At 36.8% G+C, this 17,495-nt stretch overlaps 1 protein-coding gene across 2 annotated transcripts in view; it reads left to right on the forward strand.

Moving 5' to 3' along the window:
- Positions 1–6,809: 6,809 nt before the first annotated feature.
- Positions 6,810–17,495, forward strand: part of LOC148647985 (polyunsaturated fatty acid lipoxygenase ALOX8-like) — a 47,807-nt gene continuing 37,121 nt past the window's right edge. The window contains exons 1-4 of one of the 2 annotated variants that reach the window (XM_088607471.1): positions 6,810–7,057; positions 9,014–9,209; positions 10,562–10,643; positions 11,793–11,915. In XM_088607471.1, the coding sequence (XP_088463597.1) occupies positions 6,905–7,057; positions 9,014–9,209; positions 10,562–10,643; positions 11,793–11,915 (554 nt within the window). In that variant the 5' untranslated portion in view covers positions 6,810–6,904. The remainder of the gene's footprint in view (positions 7,058–9,013; positions 9,210–10,561; positions 10,644–11,792; positions 11,916–17,495) is intronic. The other variant, XM_088607470.1, reaches the window with a different exon arrangement.

Here is a 17,495-nt window from a genome sequence, read left to right on the forward strand (position 1 = left end):
TGATTGGGATAACACTTGGTATGAGTGTGATAAAGACGGATCAGGGTCTCCCCTGTTAGAGGGAGGGCGCCCGCAGATCTGTACTCTCACTCGAAGAGGGAAAGGACTTGATGTAGCAGGGGCTGGCGCCGTTGATGACAGCGCCACTCTAACACTGTCTCGCACCCCGTCGAGGGGGTCTGCACTCGCACCTACCTTCCCTGATTCCCCCATACGATCAAATCCAAAACCGTAAGATATTGACCGGTGGGCTAAAGTACCGCACCCGAAATTAGAAATGCAGCGAACCTGGAGTGCGCTTCAGGAATTAAAAGGATTCATGTAGAAGTAAAACAAGAATACAGCACATTGTATTACGAAGAGAAAAATATATTCTCGATGTGTATGTGTGTTTTATGAATTTGTGTGCCGGCATGTATGTGTGTAACTGTGAGTTTTGGTATACTAAATGACGGTGTGAGTGTGTTTAGCCAGCGGGACTGGCTAGAGACGTAACTAAAGAGACTTGACGAAAATCAACTTAAGGAGATTGGAAAATATAAGAGCGTCTGAAACATATAAGTACAGTACAGGTGGACGTAAAAGTAGTTAAACAGTTTTTGTATTTTTATACAATTAGTTGCAATAATGGAAACAATTTGGTTTTATTCGAATGTCTCGAAACCAGACATGCTGAAACGCTGTAGGTTTAGAATCGAGACTGGGGAGAATAACGTCTTGTGAGAAAATCTGTTTACCTAACGATTAGATCCTGTAAATCCCTTGTAGCCTCCCTAAGTCTGTCCCAGTCCAGTGGTTAAAAATGTACTGTTAATGGAGTGTTGGTTTCTCTGTTAGGGGATACTGGAGCACTACTGTCATGCTTGGTTCACTCCTCTGTTCGACAGTGTGCTATAGATTAATGTATATGGGAAGACGGCAGGAGGCCACAGGAGTATTGGGACAGCAAGTTTTACTTGCCGAGTACCAGATTTTAATGGGTGGTTTTATTCCAGATCTATTGGGTTGGAATATTATGCATTACAAAGAATGACTATCCAGAACAGGGTATCACGTGGCTTCAACTGGCTGTGATCACTCAGTATGTTGATGGTTTTCTGAGTGCTTCCCCTGACGAGGAAACCCACAAGTCTGAGTTGCTTCAGCTTTAGAGTGTCTAATAGAAGCAGTTATGATAAGGCCCTTTTGTGTCTAGCATTGTGAAATTTTAACAGGGCCTGGGTGCAATGTTTTTACAGGGTGAGCACAACTCTTAACAGATCTGCTTAAGGGGGGAGTGCAGTACAAGGACAAGATTGCCTTGGTTCCCGCAGCAAAAGCCGCCTGTAATAATTTGAAACAAGCTCTCTTACAGGTGCTGAGACTGGGGTTTCCTCAGATGGATTAACCATTCCTTTGTATTATTGCAAGTTGCTGACAGAGGCCACCCAAGGAGCCCGCGAGCAGGTCCTGGAGGCGTGGGGACCACCACCTGAAGGAGGGCACAACCTCATCCCAGGAGAGTGGGTGTGGATCAGGAAATTTCCTTCACAGGTTCTCCAGCCCAGGTGGGACGGACCCTACCAGATCCTGTTGACAACCGAGTCTGCGGTTCGAGTGGAAGGAAAAGATCGCTGGATCCACGCGCCACACTGCCGACGAGCCTCATCCCCATTTACAGACTCAGAATGAAATCATTTCTGTTAATAACGATAATTGTTGCTGTAGGACTATGTTCCGCAGGAATTAATGATCATCTCTCCCACAAAGGAGAACATGGAATTAATTCCTTTTTAGGCCTCTCCTATCTGACAGCTAAGAAAACCAACCAAAGTGCCTGCTGGGTGTGTGCCGCATTACCCAAATATGTGCAGGGAGGACTTCCTATGGGAGCCATTCCTTGGCGTCTCGAGGAAGTCATAGGCATGATCATTTGGAGGGATAATTTAGGAGATTTTAATATGACAAACTATGGGGGCTGCCATAACACGACTTTAACCTGCACAACATTTCAATATCTACAGGAGCGAGGCTTAGAGCCCACGAGTTTCACAGGCTCTTACGCTCCTAAATATAACAGAAGCCATACACCACCATACCTGACTCTAAATAAGGAACGTGAGGGAAACATATGTTTTCAGCACACTAATGGTCTGCACTTGGTTGGATGGAGTCGTTGCAACCTTACCATCGCTGCAAATATATCCACCTCTACCTTCCAAATTCCAGGATGGGATCGGCACACCCCACAATTCGGTATAAGCTTCTTATTTTCAGAGGCATGGGGAGCGCCAAACGGAACATCTTTCATTTGTGGAAAACGAGCCTACCCATGGTTGCCAGCCCAGTGGTCTGGCTCATGTTATTTAGGATATGTGGTTCCTCATATCCGTGTTCAAATCCACAGCCCCTTCGGACCTAACCACAGACCACAAAGAAAATTGGCTGATTGGGAATATTATTTAGGTATAATATTTCCACAAGCCGGCATGAACTTTCTGAGTCGAGAGTTAATTCAAATGGCCTCGACTTTAGAAGAATTAGCAAATTCTACCTCATCTAGTCTGAAGGCTGTTAATGATGAGATGGTAGCCCTCAGAACAGTGGCCATGCAGAACCGACTAGCTTTAGATTATGTACTGGCGGCCCAAGGAGGAACTTGTGCAGTAATTGGCACTGAATGCTGCACATATATTCCTGATAATTCTGAGCACATCTCAGATCTGGCCCAACACATTTACAATGAGGGACAGAAATATCAGGACTATTATAATGAAAATTGGGGAACTGGGTCTTGGGTAAAGTCTGTGTTTGGGGCCTGGGGTGGAACCTTTTTATAGTGTTTATCTGTAGGAATAGTATTGTTTATATGTATAATTGTAATCATCACGTTCACAAAAACATGTATCACATCTTGCTATAACCGTGGAACGTACAATGACATGGCAATACATACCTGTTCGCCAAGAAAGGAAATATCTGCCCTGACATTGTATGTATAAAAATAGGCTACACTGACGTATGCCATATTTTATAAGGGGGGAATGAAGAAAGTTGTGAAGACGGGGGTTTGAATTTAATCCTTTCTGTAGGGGGTTTAGACTTCTAAGTCACAAGCTGGGGTTTATGGCAGGAAAGGGGGTTAACTGATAAGGATTGCAGATGCAAGCTAGGAACCCCCCTGGGTGTAATGTTAAACTGACCATTTGTCCAGAACATCGTAAACTGGCCAAATACCATGAACCCCCCTCTTTACCATCAGACCGAGTGACGTCAGAAACGGAGAAGAAAACACTATATAACCCAAAAGTTTGTAACAGTACGTTGAACAATACTTCGGTTTTGTTGTTTCTTGCGGGAAACAAGACTTCGGCTTTATTGTTCCTTGCATGCAATAAACTCATCTGTTTTACTTCATCTCGGGATCAAGAACCTTATTTCTTCTGTTACAACATACTGTATGTTATTTAAACATATAAAATGCATATCCTAGCTGCTGTTTTAAAATGCAATGTGGCTGTACAGGGGTTGTTTATATGCCATGAATGGCACCTGGATTGGACATTGTTTTTTTTATGTGCCTGGTTTCATGGAAATTGTTAGAACACAATGACTTTCATGGAGTGACTACAACTGAAATTGTTAATATTGCAATTTACCTTGCACAAAAATGAAAAATATCATATCTGTGTGTGATTATCAGACAAATCAGTACAGTATTAAATGTTTATTAACCCAATAGTGCTTCCATGTGCTAATCATACTGTACTGTATGTACTGTATGCTAGCAACAAACAATTGTATTAAATACAATGATTACATTGTTGAGACAGGATGTTGTTACCAAGTTGCCACCACAGCTCCAAATGCGATGTGTCACAAAACTGTATAACAATAGCAGAATTATTGTTGTGTTTATTACAGTATACAGAATTATTAGCAATTGTGTACTAAGGGCAATTAGAAAGATAATTCATTTTAGATTTTGGTTACAAAGACATATTATAGATACTGGCTTTAAACACATTGTAAATAAAAGTTTTGAGTTGTGATTTGAATGACTTTGTCATATACTATTGACTATACTATATGTTGCATAGAAGCTGATACAAGTCTGCAACTGTTACGACCCCAAGTGTCTAGGGGTAAAGGGGTGTAACATTTAGGATAATTCTTTTGGAAGCAGGTGGGCTCTGGTGAGGGACAAGGAAGTGTGACAACAAGGGTCAGTGCAAAAGTGATGATTTTAAGAAGAATATGTGACTGGATTGGAGAGAATAACACACAGGGTGACTAGAGTGGTGCCAAAGAAATGTAAATAACAAACAAAATGGAGCTGACTAGGAAAGTGAGGTAAAGCTAACCTGTCTACAAAAGAAAACCCAAAACGGTCTTCGGCGTCTTCAACACCCTAGCTAACCTCCACTGACTACCCAAAACCATACAAGACAAACGGCACTCACCCGTACTAAACTAGTGTGACTAATACAAAATCAACTAAGTGTGTAGAATGTACCCAACAACCTAAACTAACCTTATACACAAAAACACAAGTGAACTAGGAATACAAATAATGGAAAACGAGAGCAATCAACAGGAACAGGGTTCAAAAGAACACAGAGGTTAAACATATAACACGTTAGGGCAAGGTAATGGCAAACAAGAATAAACACAAAAAACGAAAATACAAAGAAACAAACAGAAGCCAACAAAGCCGAAGCTATACGAAAACACACACACACAAAACAAAACAACAAACCAACAAAGCTGAAGCAAAAGTGAACTGAAGCTATAACCAAAGCGAAATGAAGCAAAGCAAAACCAAGCAGGAACAAAGTCAAACAAAAGGCCTCTCCTGCCTGAAAACCTCCATGTTATATACTGAATAAGATGAGTTCTGATTGGCTGAGAGGCTGATTGATGATGATGTCATACGGAACAGTGGTGTAATGGTGGGCCAATGAGGGAGGGAGAACAATCAAGAGTCAGCAGTGTGGAACATAACAAAAAAAACACAGACCACACACTGGGACGTAACAGCAATATATTCAATCAATATATTTAAATTGTAAATGTTGCAATTTGCCATTGAGGCCCAGTGTACACAGTTAAAACATTTTTAATATCAGATTAATTATCGTTTCCGAATTAGTGGTGTACAGTAGGTAATGACATCTAGATGAAGTCTGTCTACAAGAAAGACTGTAATTATATAGTTGATATACAGTATGGATATCTGTGGACATTACTTCATGGAATTCTTTAAATTGTGTGGTAAAGGGAAATATAATTTTTTGCTCATGTTGCCAAATTAAAAACTGCAGTAGATGCTTTTCTTGCTAGGTGAGGGAGACACTTAATGATCTACTATAATTTATTTTAATGACATTTATGACAAATATTAAATCACTCAGTAAAGTCTGACCAGAGGAGTGGTTCTAGAGCCATCAGGTTTGAGCTTGACTCAGCTGACTGAGCTTTAGAGAGGTGTGTGGCAGCACACTTGGTTGTTACCACATTGAACCACTGGTAAGTTAAAGAAAGCGGTAGAGTGGTTCATATCAACAAAAGAAAGCAACAAAGAAAGGGTTTATCCTACTACTATAAGCCAAACTATGTAAGGTTCTCTCTCTCTCTCATATCCCACATTGAGTTAATAAACATCATTTACAGTATGTATAAGGGTTTGTGATTTCCAAGCGGGAATCTATCAAGCTAGGTTTCCCAGGAAAGGGAATCTTGAGAAAACTGGGGTTACAAACTTTGAAAGGTTTAGGTCTCACCTACACACGCAGGGTGAGAAACACCACCTTTGCATATCTATTTCCTCAAACAAGATGAAAAAATCCAGGCCTGCTGCTGGAACCGGTGATGTGACAGAAAGATTGCAGATTGTGATAGAGATGGTTTATGTTTTATTCTTTTTCTGGAACAACACATGCTGTATTTGACAGATTAAAAGATAAACTTGAAGAGACTCTTCCAAAAGAGTACAAATTTATTTTAAGATGATTTTAATCTTCTGTCATATATAACTCACTTGTATCCAGCACATATCTGCCTAATTCATCCCAAGAATCACATTTTATATTGTTATATCTTTAGTTATACCAATTGTGGTCATGTAGAACCACTGAGCATTATGAAAAAAAGAACAGTCTAGTAAAAGAAAATTAGAGTTAGCCACATATATTAAATTATTTATTAGTGTGGGAGATACTGTATAGACTGTACAGATAAATAATAGAAAGAGACATTTGTAAAAGATGTGCCAAATATTGTTAACATTAAGGTTGTGCTTAAGTCAGAATATTCAAATCATTTTTTTATAGCTATGAAATTGAATTGAAAAAATAGATTTTGTACTCTACTCTTATTGTACTTTTCCTGTATTTTTTCTTTATTCAAGATGAACAGAATCCTTGGGTTTGATAGGAGCTTAAAAAATTATTATTATTATTATTATTATTATTATTATTATTACAAACAGCATTATATCTGGAAAAAAAGTAATAGTTATTGTAATTAAGGAATAAATAGAAAAATTAAACCATCTGTTCCTAGTTTCTGGACCCAGATCTCTGGAGTTGGAAAATCCTGATTTAATGTTACCAGAACTCCACTAAAACATTTGAAAATTATACAATTCCTAGCCTTAACAATAAAATAAACTAAAACCTAATCTTAAACTAATTAATATGCAATATTGTTTACTTTTTGTGTGAGTGATTAACCAGTTACTAAAGTTGTGTATGTATGTGGGTGTGTATGGGTGTCCTCATAAAGAGGGAGGATTCAACTGCAGCTCTATTTAAGGGCCCACGTGTACTGTGAAGTTCCACAACTGAGACTTAATATCTCTTCTCTGCTGAACACAAAGGAAAAAAACTTTACAATCTGTAAATCATAAAATAAATTTAAAACAATGGTGTCATTTACTTGCAAAGTGTCTGTGACCACTGGCAAGATGGCTTTTGCTGGAACCAATGACAATGTTTATATCACCCTGATAGGTACTGATGACACAAGTGACACCTTTAATCTGCACAACTGGGGTCAAAATCTGGTCCGTGGAACTGTGAGTATCTAAATAAATTCTATTGTATCTATGAACACAAAACTAAAGAATCATGTTTGTTCTCTATTTGTTCCTGCAAATGGTAACATGTATTCATAAAATAGACAACAGGAATTTAATGTTTGTATATTTCACATTGCTGTGCAGTTTAGGCCATTGTCCAGTGTTACCAAAATCAAAGTTTATTTTGAGAAAATATGCTGGTACATCTTAAATATTATGTATAACATAAAATAACTATATGCTTCAACATTCACATATATTGTATGACAATATTTGAGGGTAGACCTTTCATCTAATTGTGAGTTTTGGTAATAACCAGATATAAGATCTGAGTGACTAATGAGAAACACTTTTCACTATACTATGCACCCGAGTAAGTATAATGACAAATAAAGTTTTTTTTTAATACCTTAGTGTAAAATTCATTTTGTGATTTTAATGGTTTCCTTTGAAATGGGCTATTCTCTAAATTGAAATGCAAAAGGGAAGAGAGAGTAAATAAATAAGCCAATAATCAAATAAATAAAAAAAATAAGCAATAAAAATAAAATAAATAATCAATTAAACCTTCCTAACGATTATGAAACAAGGAAAAAAACAGTCCGGGCTGCTCAGTGGCACAGTGGTTAGCTTGCTGCCTTGCAGAAGAGGGCCCTGTTCAATTTCAGACCTGGGGTGCTACAGTATCAGGTTGACGTTTGTACAGTATGTTCTCTCCCTGTTGATCTGGGATTCCTCGGGGTGCTCTGGTTCCCCCCCACAATCCAGACATATTGGTGGCTTAATTGTCTTCTGGGAAGAATGGCCCTGGTGTGAGTGTGTCTGTGTGCCCTGGTAATGACTGAGATCCTGACAGAGTGTGTCTTGTCTTGTGCCTGTCGCTTGCTGCATAGTATCCAGATCACCCGTGACACTGATATCGGGTTAAACAGTCAATAAATGGATGGAAAAAAGTTAAATTCTAAAAATAACAATATGACAGCTTAAAGACAATATTTAAGAAAATAAAACTAAAAATAAAAAAAATCAAAGTTTTAAGACAAATGTTTTTACAAAATAAAGAAAGCTTTTTAAATATTTAGATATGATAATGAGTTACATCACATGCAGCACTGGGGAGCTCTTACTCTCTCACACATTGTCATACAGCCCTGTAGCACAAAGGCATGGAATTTCCTGTAAAGGAAACATCCCAAGGCTGTTACATGTCAGTGAAGCTTCTATACCTGCTTAGGCAGGTCGTTTATCTCTGCATAAATATTTAGCTTTTTCTACATATTTGAGAGTGAAAACTTCCTAGTTTTGTGTTCAAGGAAATGAAAAGGTGGCATTAAAGAACTATGGGTACAGTAAAGCATCATGAGCATAACATTCCAGTAAATCTTGGTGTTATCATTTCTTTAGTAATAGTAAATGACCCATTAAGACAAAACTGTGTATTCACATTAAACCAAGGACAGAAGAAAAAATACAAATGAGATTAGGCTAATTAATTTAGCTCATTTGGTTTAATCTGAGGATCCCTTCCAGCCAGTTCTTAAAAGGAGGCAGGTTATGAGCTTTAACAACATGGTTGACCATCTTGTGCCATTCTCCGTCACATTCTTAAATTCACTTCCTTGTAGTTTCCATATTGCTGACACATTTATTTTGGACCAATTTTTCATGGTTCATGTTTCATTGTTGATACTGAGGACATTCAAAGACTGTGAGGATTTTTGGATTTTATGTGAAAGATGTGTAAAAATGATCATACTAACTTTCCCTTTTAGTATTTTAAGATGTGAAACAATCCATTGTAAAGGATGTCAAAATAATCTGAAAAGTTTAAAACCACACAAAGGATTCACTACTATTCCAGCTTGGAGAAAGACTCCACATTAGAACAAAAAAGTACAATAAAAACATATGGTTCCGATGTGTGTTTTTTTACAGACGTGTGTTTTCTTACAGACTGATGTGCACTACTTAAGTTGCAAAAAACATCTGGGAGACATTGTGCTGATCAGGCTGGAAAAGTCTCCTCATCTGCTCGGAGATGACTGGTTCTGTTCGATGGTGACAGTGGAGTTTGAGGAGAAAACCTACAACTTCCCTTGTTACAGATGGCTGAAGGAGAAAGAGTGCCTTGAGCTGAGAGAGGCCAAAGGTATTCATTCCTCCTTAAAAATAATAGACATTTCTGGGTTTTAAGGATAAAAATAATCTATTGTTTTCTATGCTGCATAGCTGTTGCATGTCATATTAACAGTAAAGTTAATATACAGATATGTTTATTTAATTAAATATCTGCTAACAGCTCATAAGATTCTGTTTTAATAAAGGAACAGTGACTAACTTATAAATCATAAAAACGTAGGTACTGGAATATTCCTTACATTTCACTTTGGATAATAATATAGGGACCCCTAATAGCTTACAACGTGGCATCAGAGTTGCTACCCTGTAGTCTGATGTTGTCAGATCGCAAATGCTAAACAAGTCTCGACCTGGTCAGTACTGGTGCTGGTGACTGGAATATCAGGAAACTAAGCAACTCCTGATTTGGTGTAGAGACACTAGTAGGTGTCTCTGTACCCATTAGCCCAGAGTTTCTCAAACTAATGTCCAAGAGTGGTGATGCTGTCTTTCAGATGAGATATTAAAACACGGTCTTGACTAATTGGTCATTGAAAACCCATTTTACTGTTTTCAAGTGTAGGGGTGTCAATCTGGTGTTATACATTCCTCTCTGGGTTTGTAGAATCTAACCTTCTTAAGACTCTGCTTCATTCAACTGTGCTGTGCACCTGTGCACATCAGTGATGGAAGGTGTGAATCCCTTCCCCTCTTTTTCTTTAGGATTCTTTGGAAAAGATTAATTAGAACATATTAAGAATTAATTTGAAAAGATTTCTGTGACCCTGTACTGGATAAAGCAGACAGGAATGGATGGAACTAAAAAGAGTATACTGTATCTGTTCTTTTTTCTGTCTGGTTGCACACCAGAAAATTTCTAGTAGAATTGGGCTTTACTTCATCTTTGCTGTGAAGGTTACAATATAATGTTTGCTTTTAAATGTTGCTCACTAGATATTATACAAGATAATATATGCTTATTATTTGTGTCAAATGAAATACATTTACTGCCTGCATTAAAACTAGACCACATTTGAAGTGAACCTAATTCCTTCATTTGAAAGTAATGTTTTTCCCTGTGAAAATAAACCATACATTAGTGCCAAATAAACTATAATCTGGTCCAAACAAACAAGATATGAAGAACAACTTATTGATTTTTAAAAAATATATTACAATAAAATGTTAATAACATCTGGTTTTTACAGAACAATTATCTTAATTTGTCTCTACACAAACAATACACAATGTCATAGACATCAAAAAGTCCAATCCAGCACCTTACAGTCAAAATCATTGTAAGGGGTTAGTAAAGTTTTGACAATGCTACATTACATCTTCACTTATCTTACACATGAAAATCCCCTCTACCCTGTCTTCCAGCAAAGAAGCCACAGGAAGATCAACTTGACATCCTGCAGAAACACAGAAAGAGTGAGCTGGAGAGCCGGAGGACCTTGATTCAGTAGGTGTAAAATACAGATAATTCAAACAGGACTAGAATAAACTGCCCAGTTGCACACTCCCAGCAAGTATGAGCAAGACTTGGACTTGTTTCCTATTGCTTCTTGGAAAAAAAAATTAGAAAATATTGAATCATGGTCATTCCATGTTATACATTTGACTAGAATTAGAAATTAAAAAAGCATTGTGTTCACGTCAGTGATTTCAAGTGGCCGTAAGTTCTAGCACACATTCACATTCATTCAATCCATTGTGCTGCAGACTCTTTGTGTGTTTGGACTTTTTTATCTTCAGAATTATTTTTTCTGCTGCCATCATTAGTTATATGATCAATAAAAATGAATGAGTCAGTTCAAGAGGTGGCCATTAATGACATTTCCTCCACCATGCTTTACAGATCATATAGTGTTCATTTAGAACTTACAGTTCCTTTCTTTCTTCACTTGTTTCCATGGTTGTGGTAAAAGTTAACTTGTAGATCTCACTTGTCTTTGGAACATGGATATCTGTCCATAAAACATTGTTCTAAAACTCTACTAGTTCATTTTTGTACTTCTGAGCATCTTCAGAAGTAAAGTGGATGTAATGTCACAGCATGGTCATAAATTACCTTTAAGTGAAACTCATTTGTCTTTACTAATAATGTCATTAATTTGGCTCTAGATTGCCAGAACTTTCCCAAACTCAAACAAGTCACCCTGAAAGACTCCCAGCTGGGGACCTTTCCCTTGCCCATTACTTCCCCTTGTTGAATTTGAGTATTTGACCCCAAATCCCTTAATATCTAAAATAAGAATACTACAAAAAGGAACTTTTTTAGGAACTTTAAGTCCAGTCTAAAGACCAATTTGTGAATTACTTTGTGAACATCAGGATGTTACATCACACATCATAAAGGGAGACCGCTACTGTCATGTCACTTTTTACCAGCTGTGCTTATTTGTTCAGAATTCTATCCAGCAGGGAACCATTTCTGATCAAATTCTCCTTAACAAGAGAAACTGTGGGAGCACATCTGATGTTTCCCTGGTCCCATCAATCTCTGATGGATTGAATAAAAGAAATATTAAAAAGATATGTGGGATAGCTGGTTGGTAATGGGATTGTTCCAGTCACTCTTAACCACTTGTTTTAAATGTTTCTCACACAGATGGGCTGCTACAGAAGAAAACATTCCAAAACATGTGCATTATGAGAGACCAGAGGATTTGCCTTCAGAGCTGCAATTTTCATACACCAAAGAGACTGAATTGAACTTTTCAATTTTCAAAGCGTAAGACCTAATTAACCTATTAGAATGTATTCTATTTATTTATTAACTTAATAGAATGTATTCTATACAGATACTGAATGTCACATTCTTAAAAGGCTGCACAGGTAGTTTATTATAATAATAATAAACTTTATTTTATATAGCGCCTTTAAAGGTGGCTTCTCAAAGCGCTTTACAGGATGACAACAACAATAAATAAAAAAGAATACACAAGATAAAACACAATTACATGGATGGTGGTATTAAGAAAAGCAGAGGGGTGAAGAAAGGAACCAGTTACAGATGCAGCCATTCAAAGTGCGTGATACAGACACGTACCAGAGGTAATTGGCTACGGCGTCGCGCATCGTGACGCAAGATGACGCGGGGTACGGCGGTACATGATTGGTTGACCGACAGGGGCACTCGTGGTCCGTTGGTCTGTCGTAGAAAGATTTACAGTAAACGTCTTTACTGTGCCCATTGTAGTATTGATTATTCATATGGAATTTTACCACTGAAGGGAAATCTTAGTAGCTAAGCATAAAAAGAATAGGAGCATACTGCAACGCGTGTGAAGGCCATAAATTATATTAATTTTGGAACATAAACATACAGTATATGGCTGGTCTCGGTACTTTAAAGAAAACATACACGAAACATGGTTTCATTATGACCAGAATCGGTCTTGAGATATTTTTAACTTGATTTACAGTATTTGAGAGGTATGTCTTGACACCGATACTACATAAATACTGCTCACGTATATGTTTCTAGGTTTATATTATGCATTTCATACGGTCAAATTACTTTTGAGCAACTGATAAGAAGCGCGAAACGGTATGCCCAGGGCATTTTTGTTTTCGTTTTGTTTTAATGCAGTGCAGTGGATTGATTAGAGATATCAAGTACATACAAGTCATTTTTTAAATATTGTAGTTCGTCTTGTAAAAATGTTAATCATCTGTCAACATTTACACAGGTTCTGTTTCCATATTGCGGATTTTGGTTACGTAATATTATTTTCTAATTTCACGTTGTGAATATATGATTTGGGAAAACAGAGCCGCAAAGAAGTACATTATGGGTTGTTGTTTTTTTTGCAGTTTTATCTAGAACAAGCGATGCTTAAACCTTTGTCTGATTCTTGTGAAACTATCCACACGACAGTTACCTAGGAGTTGACTTCAGTGATGTCACTGATGGGATGTTTCTAAAAATCCATCCACTGTAAAACGTCTTCTCTAGTTGTCCTGCATATGTATTCGCTAATGAAGCTGTGTGTTCTGAGCCTGGTTCTCTACATTTCTGTATGAACCAGCTTAGAGGGCTAAAGACAGCTTGTGTTTAAATTGAGTGTAAGGTAATTTATGCTTCTAAAGTCATGGTCAGCATTTATTATTGTACTGTGCTGTAAACTTGTTCTGTGCCTAATTACATTATTTTATAGCTTTACCAAATCTGTACATTGTCTGTCGATAATGTTTCTGTAGTGCTTTTTCAGCACCCACCATGTGACTGCGCCGGTGGTGCTGTGGGTTAGGTTCCTGACTCCCATGTCACACGGTCTGTGATTGAATCCCATGGAACTATGACTTTATTTTTTAACAAACATTTCTTTGAAAAAATGAAACGTTTCCCTTGGTTAGAGATTAAATAAAACCTCACTCGCACCAAACAAATTTATATTTCTAAATATCACAACATGATCGAATTTAAGTCTTTTTAATTACAATGAATAGTCACCTATGCGTTACAAAATAAACATTTATATTGATTTGAATCACGTTTCGATTTAAATTGTAAACGCGTTTAAATATATGTGTTTAAAGGCGATATACTGTATAAAAGCGCTGATTCTTATGGAATGTGTTCCGCCGGGGATTCAAAAAATTTATTTTTTTTAATCGCGTATCTAAGGAAAATTGCAGTAGAACTTTGTTCATGCCCAAACAGTGGCATGTTACATTATAATTTGGGTGTCTCCTCTTGCCAGAAAGCTCTAAATTGCATTTTGAGTGCGGTTTTTGACTTTTTCTAAATTGCAACCCATAAATAAAGCTGATACAGTTTAGACTTACTGTAAAACTTAAAATCTCTCACATTAAATTGGCTACAAATGCAAGAATTCAACCAGATATTATTACTTGTAAAATGTATACTGTTGCATTGCAGTTAGTTAATGTAGTTAGTCCATAGTCAGCAATCTAAACTTTATTGTTAAGCTTTAATGATTGATGTTGTGCCAGTAACCTTTAGAAATACTATAGTACTTCACAAATGCTTTGTGTGTTTGGAAATCTTTTGAGTAAAAGCCTTATAAAAATAGGTTTAGTTTTTACAGGACATCACAAAGAAATAGGATGGTATAATTCTTATAATTGCTTAGTGATTGTATTTGGAAGATTATGGACTAAACAGACTTCAGGGATGCCAGTGGATCATTGTGCTATTTGGAATTATTCCAAAAATCAAGTGACCTCTTTGCTGTAGTATTTTTAGTATTAATAAAGAATAAATTTATTAAAGTCGTGCGATGTGTAAGCGGGATATGTAAAATAATGTAAAATAAAGTTTTTTATTATTGTTATAGAGAAACATGATCAGATTTTCCCTGGTTCAGAAAAAAGCCGATTAAAATCTGTAATCTTTCCACTTGTATGTCATCGGACATTAACGAGTACAACCCCCCTCTCTGCCGGAGTGCTGGCTGTGATGAATTAAACCGGTTTCACAGGTATTTTCAAAGTAGGAAGTACAGTGTTAACTAGTAGCTAGGCTCCTCAATGAAATCGCTTTAACATGCTAATGCGTTGGTGTAACAGTCCGGGCATGGCAAGCTTCCAATGTCAACTCGACTCGATTGGAAGACAATGAACGTATTTTAGCCCTAAATAAATGAATAGCAAACATGGTTTACATAAAAGACATTTTTCCAAGAAAGTTTATAATAATACGATCTATAGTTGAAATCTGAGCCTAAATATAAAGAAAAAGCATTTTCAGAGAGCAATCACGCTGTGTTTATGTAGAAAAAGCGATTAGGTTTATGAGCAATCTAATTACCTATTCGCTTAAAACACTATATAAAATAAAGTTTATTTAAAGATGAATGATAAGTGTCGCAGTTTAAATAATTTTCGTAGTAGGGCTTGGACAGATTCCAAGTGCATTTTTGCAATTTACGTTGCATTGTCCAATGTGCTGTTGTAATACAGTTTAGAATACAGTAAGTCTAAACTGTATCAACTTTATTTATGGGTTGCAATTTAGAAAAAGTCAAAAACCGCACTCAAAATGCAATTTAGAACTTTTTGGCAAGAGGAGACACCCAAATTATAATGTAACATGCCACTGTTTGTGCATGAACAAAGTTCTACTGCAATTTTCCTTAGATACGCGATTAAAAAAAAATAATTTTGAATCCCAGGCGGAACACATTCCAGAAGAATCAGCTCTTTTATACAGTATATCGCCTTTAAACACATATATTTAAACACGCGTTTACGATTTAAATCAAAACGCGATTCAAATCAATAGAAATGTTTATTTTGTAACGCATAGGTGACTATTCATTGTTATTAAAAAGACTTAAATTCGATCATGTTGTGATATTTAGAAATATAAATTTGTTTGGTGCGAGTGAGGTTTTATTTAATCTCTGACCAAGGGAAACGTTTCATTTTTTCAAAGAAATGTTTGTTAAAAAATAAAGTCATAGTTCCATGGGATTCAACCACAGACCGTGTGACATGGGAGTCAGGAACCTAACCCACAGCGCCACCGGCGCGGTCACATGCTGAGGGCTGAAAAAGCACTACAGAAACATTATCGACAGACAATGTACAGATTTGATAAAGCTATAAAATAATGTGATTAGGCACAGAACAAGTTTACAGCACAGTACAATAATAAATGCTGACCATGACTTTAGAAGCATAAATTACCTTACACTCAATTTAAACACAAGCTGTCTTTAGCCCTCTAAGCTGGTTCATACAGAAATGTAGAGAACCAGGTTCAGAACACACAGCTTCATTAGCGAATACATATGCAGGACAACTGGAGAAGACGTTTTACAGTGGATGGATTTTTAGAAACATCCCATCAGTGACATCACTGAAGTCAACTCCTAGGTAACTGTTGTGTGGATAGTTTCACAAGAATCAGACAAAGGTTTAAGCATCACTTGTTCTAGATAAAACTGCAAAAAAAAACAACAACCCATAATGTACTTCTTTGCGGCTCTGTTTGCCCAAATCATATATTCACAATGTGAAATTAGAAAATAATATTACGTAACCAAAATCCGCAATATGGAAACAGAACCTGTGTAATTGTTGACAGATGATGTACTCGTAACATTTTTACAAGACGAACTACAACATTTAAAAAATGACTTGTATGTACTTAATATCTCTAATCAATCCACTGCACTGCATTAAAACAAAACGAAAACAAAAACGCCCTGGGCATACCGTTTCACGCTTCTTATCAGTTGCTCAAAAGTAATTTGACCGTATGAAATGCATAATATAAACCTAGAAACATATACGTGAGCAGTATTTACGTAGTATCGGTGTCAAGACATACCTCTCAAATACTGTAAATCAAGTTAAAAATATCTCAAGACCGATTCTGGTCATAATGAAACCATGTTTCGTGTATGTTTTCTTTAAAGTACCGAGACCAGCCATATACTGTATGTTTATGTTCCAAAATTAATATAATTTATGGCCTTCACACGCGTTGCAGTATGCTCCTATTCTTTTTATGTTCAGGCACTAAGATTTCCCTTCAGTGGTAAAATTCCATATAAAAATTCAATACTTAAACGGGCACAGTTAAGACATTAAATATACATATACATACTGTATACAGTACAGTTTGCATACGGTAATATGTTTATGTTCCTAAATCAATCTCTTTTATGAGCACGTGAAAGGCATGGTGAATCGATTCTCAAAAATTACTGTACTTTGCATGATTGGAAAAAAATGCGTGATAGTGAAATGCTGTGGTGTTACTTTTAGAAAGACGGTCAATGAAAAAAAGAATTTGGACCAGGGCAATACTTTGAGTTTACACTTACAGCTTCTCCAAGGTCATTCATTATTAATACTATTAGTAATATCTTCGTTAAAGACTTTGATGGCGACAGCTCAAACATGAGAGGTTGAGCTTTATTAGCTCCAGCTTTTCAGCCACAGTTAATTTTAGCATAGGGCGTAGTCTTGCGATATTTCTAAGGTGAAAAAAAAGATGTTTTGACAGTATGTTGCACATGTGGGTCGAATGTTAAGCCTGAATCGAATATAACCCCAAGGTTTTTCAATTTAGACTGAAGCTCAAGTACAGAGCCATCTACAGATAGGGTTACAGGACTGGCTTTACGAAGTTGATGGGGGGTGCCAATAAGCATGACTTCAGTCCTGTCGCAGTTAAGATGAAGGAAGTTTTGAGTCATCCAACTTTTTATGTCAGAGATGCAATTAGATAGAATAGAGACAGCCAGTGTCAGGTTTGGTATGGATGTATATTTGAGTATCATCAGCGTAAAAATGTAACCTGAGGCCATGTGATCTTAAAATGCTGACCAAG

Source organism: Lepisosteus platostomus, chromosome 15, assembly GCF_059453375.1.
Source record: "Lepisosteus platostomus isolate fLepPlt1 chromosome 15, fLepPlt1.hap1, whole genome shotgun sequence".
NCBI classification, from domain to species: domain Eukaryota; kingdom Metazoa; phylum Chordata; class Actinopteri; order Semionotiformes; family Lepisosteidae; genus Lepisosteus; species Lepisosteus platostomus.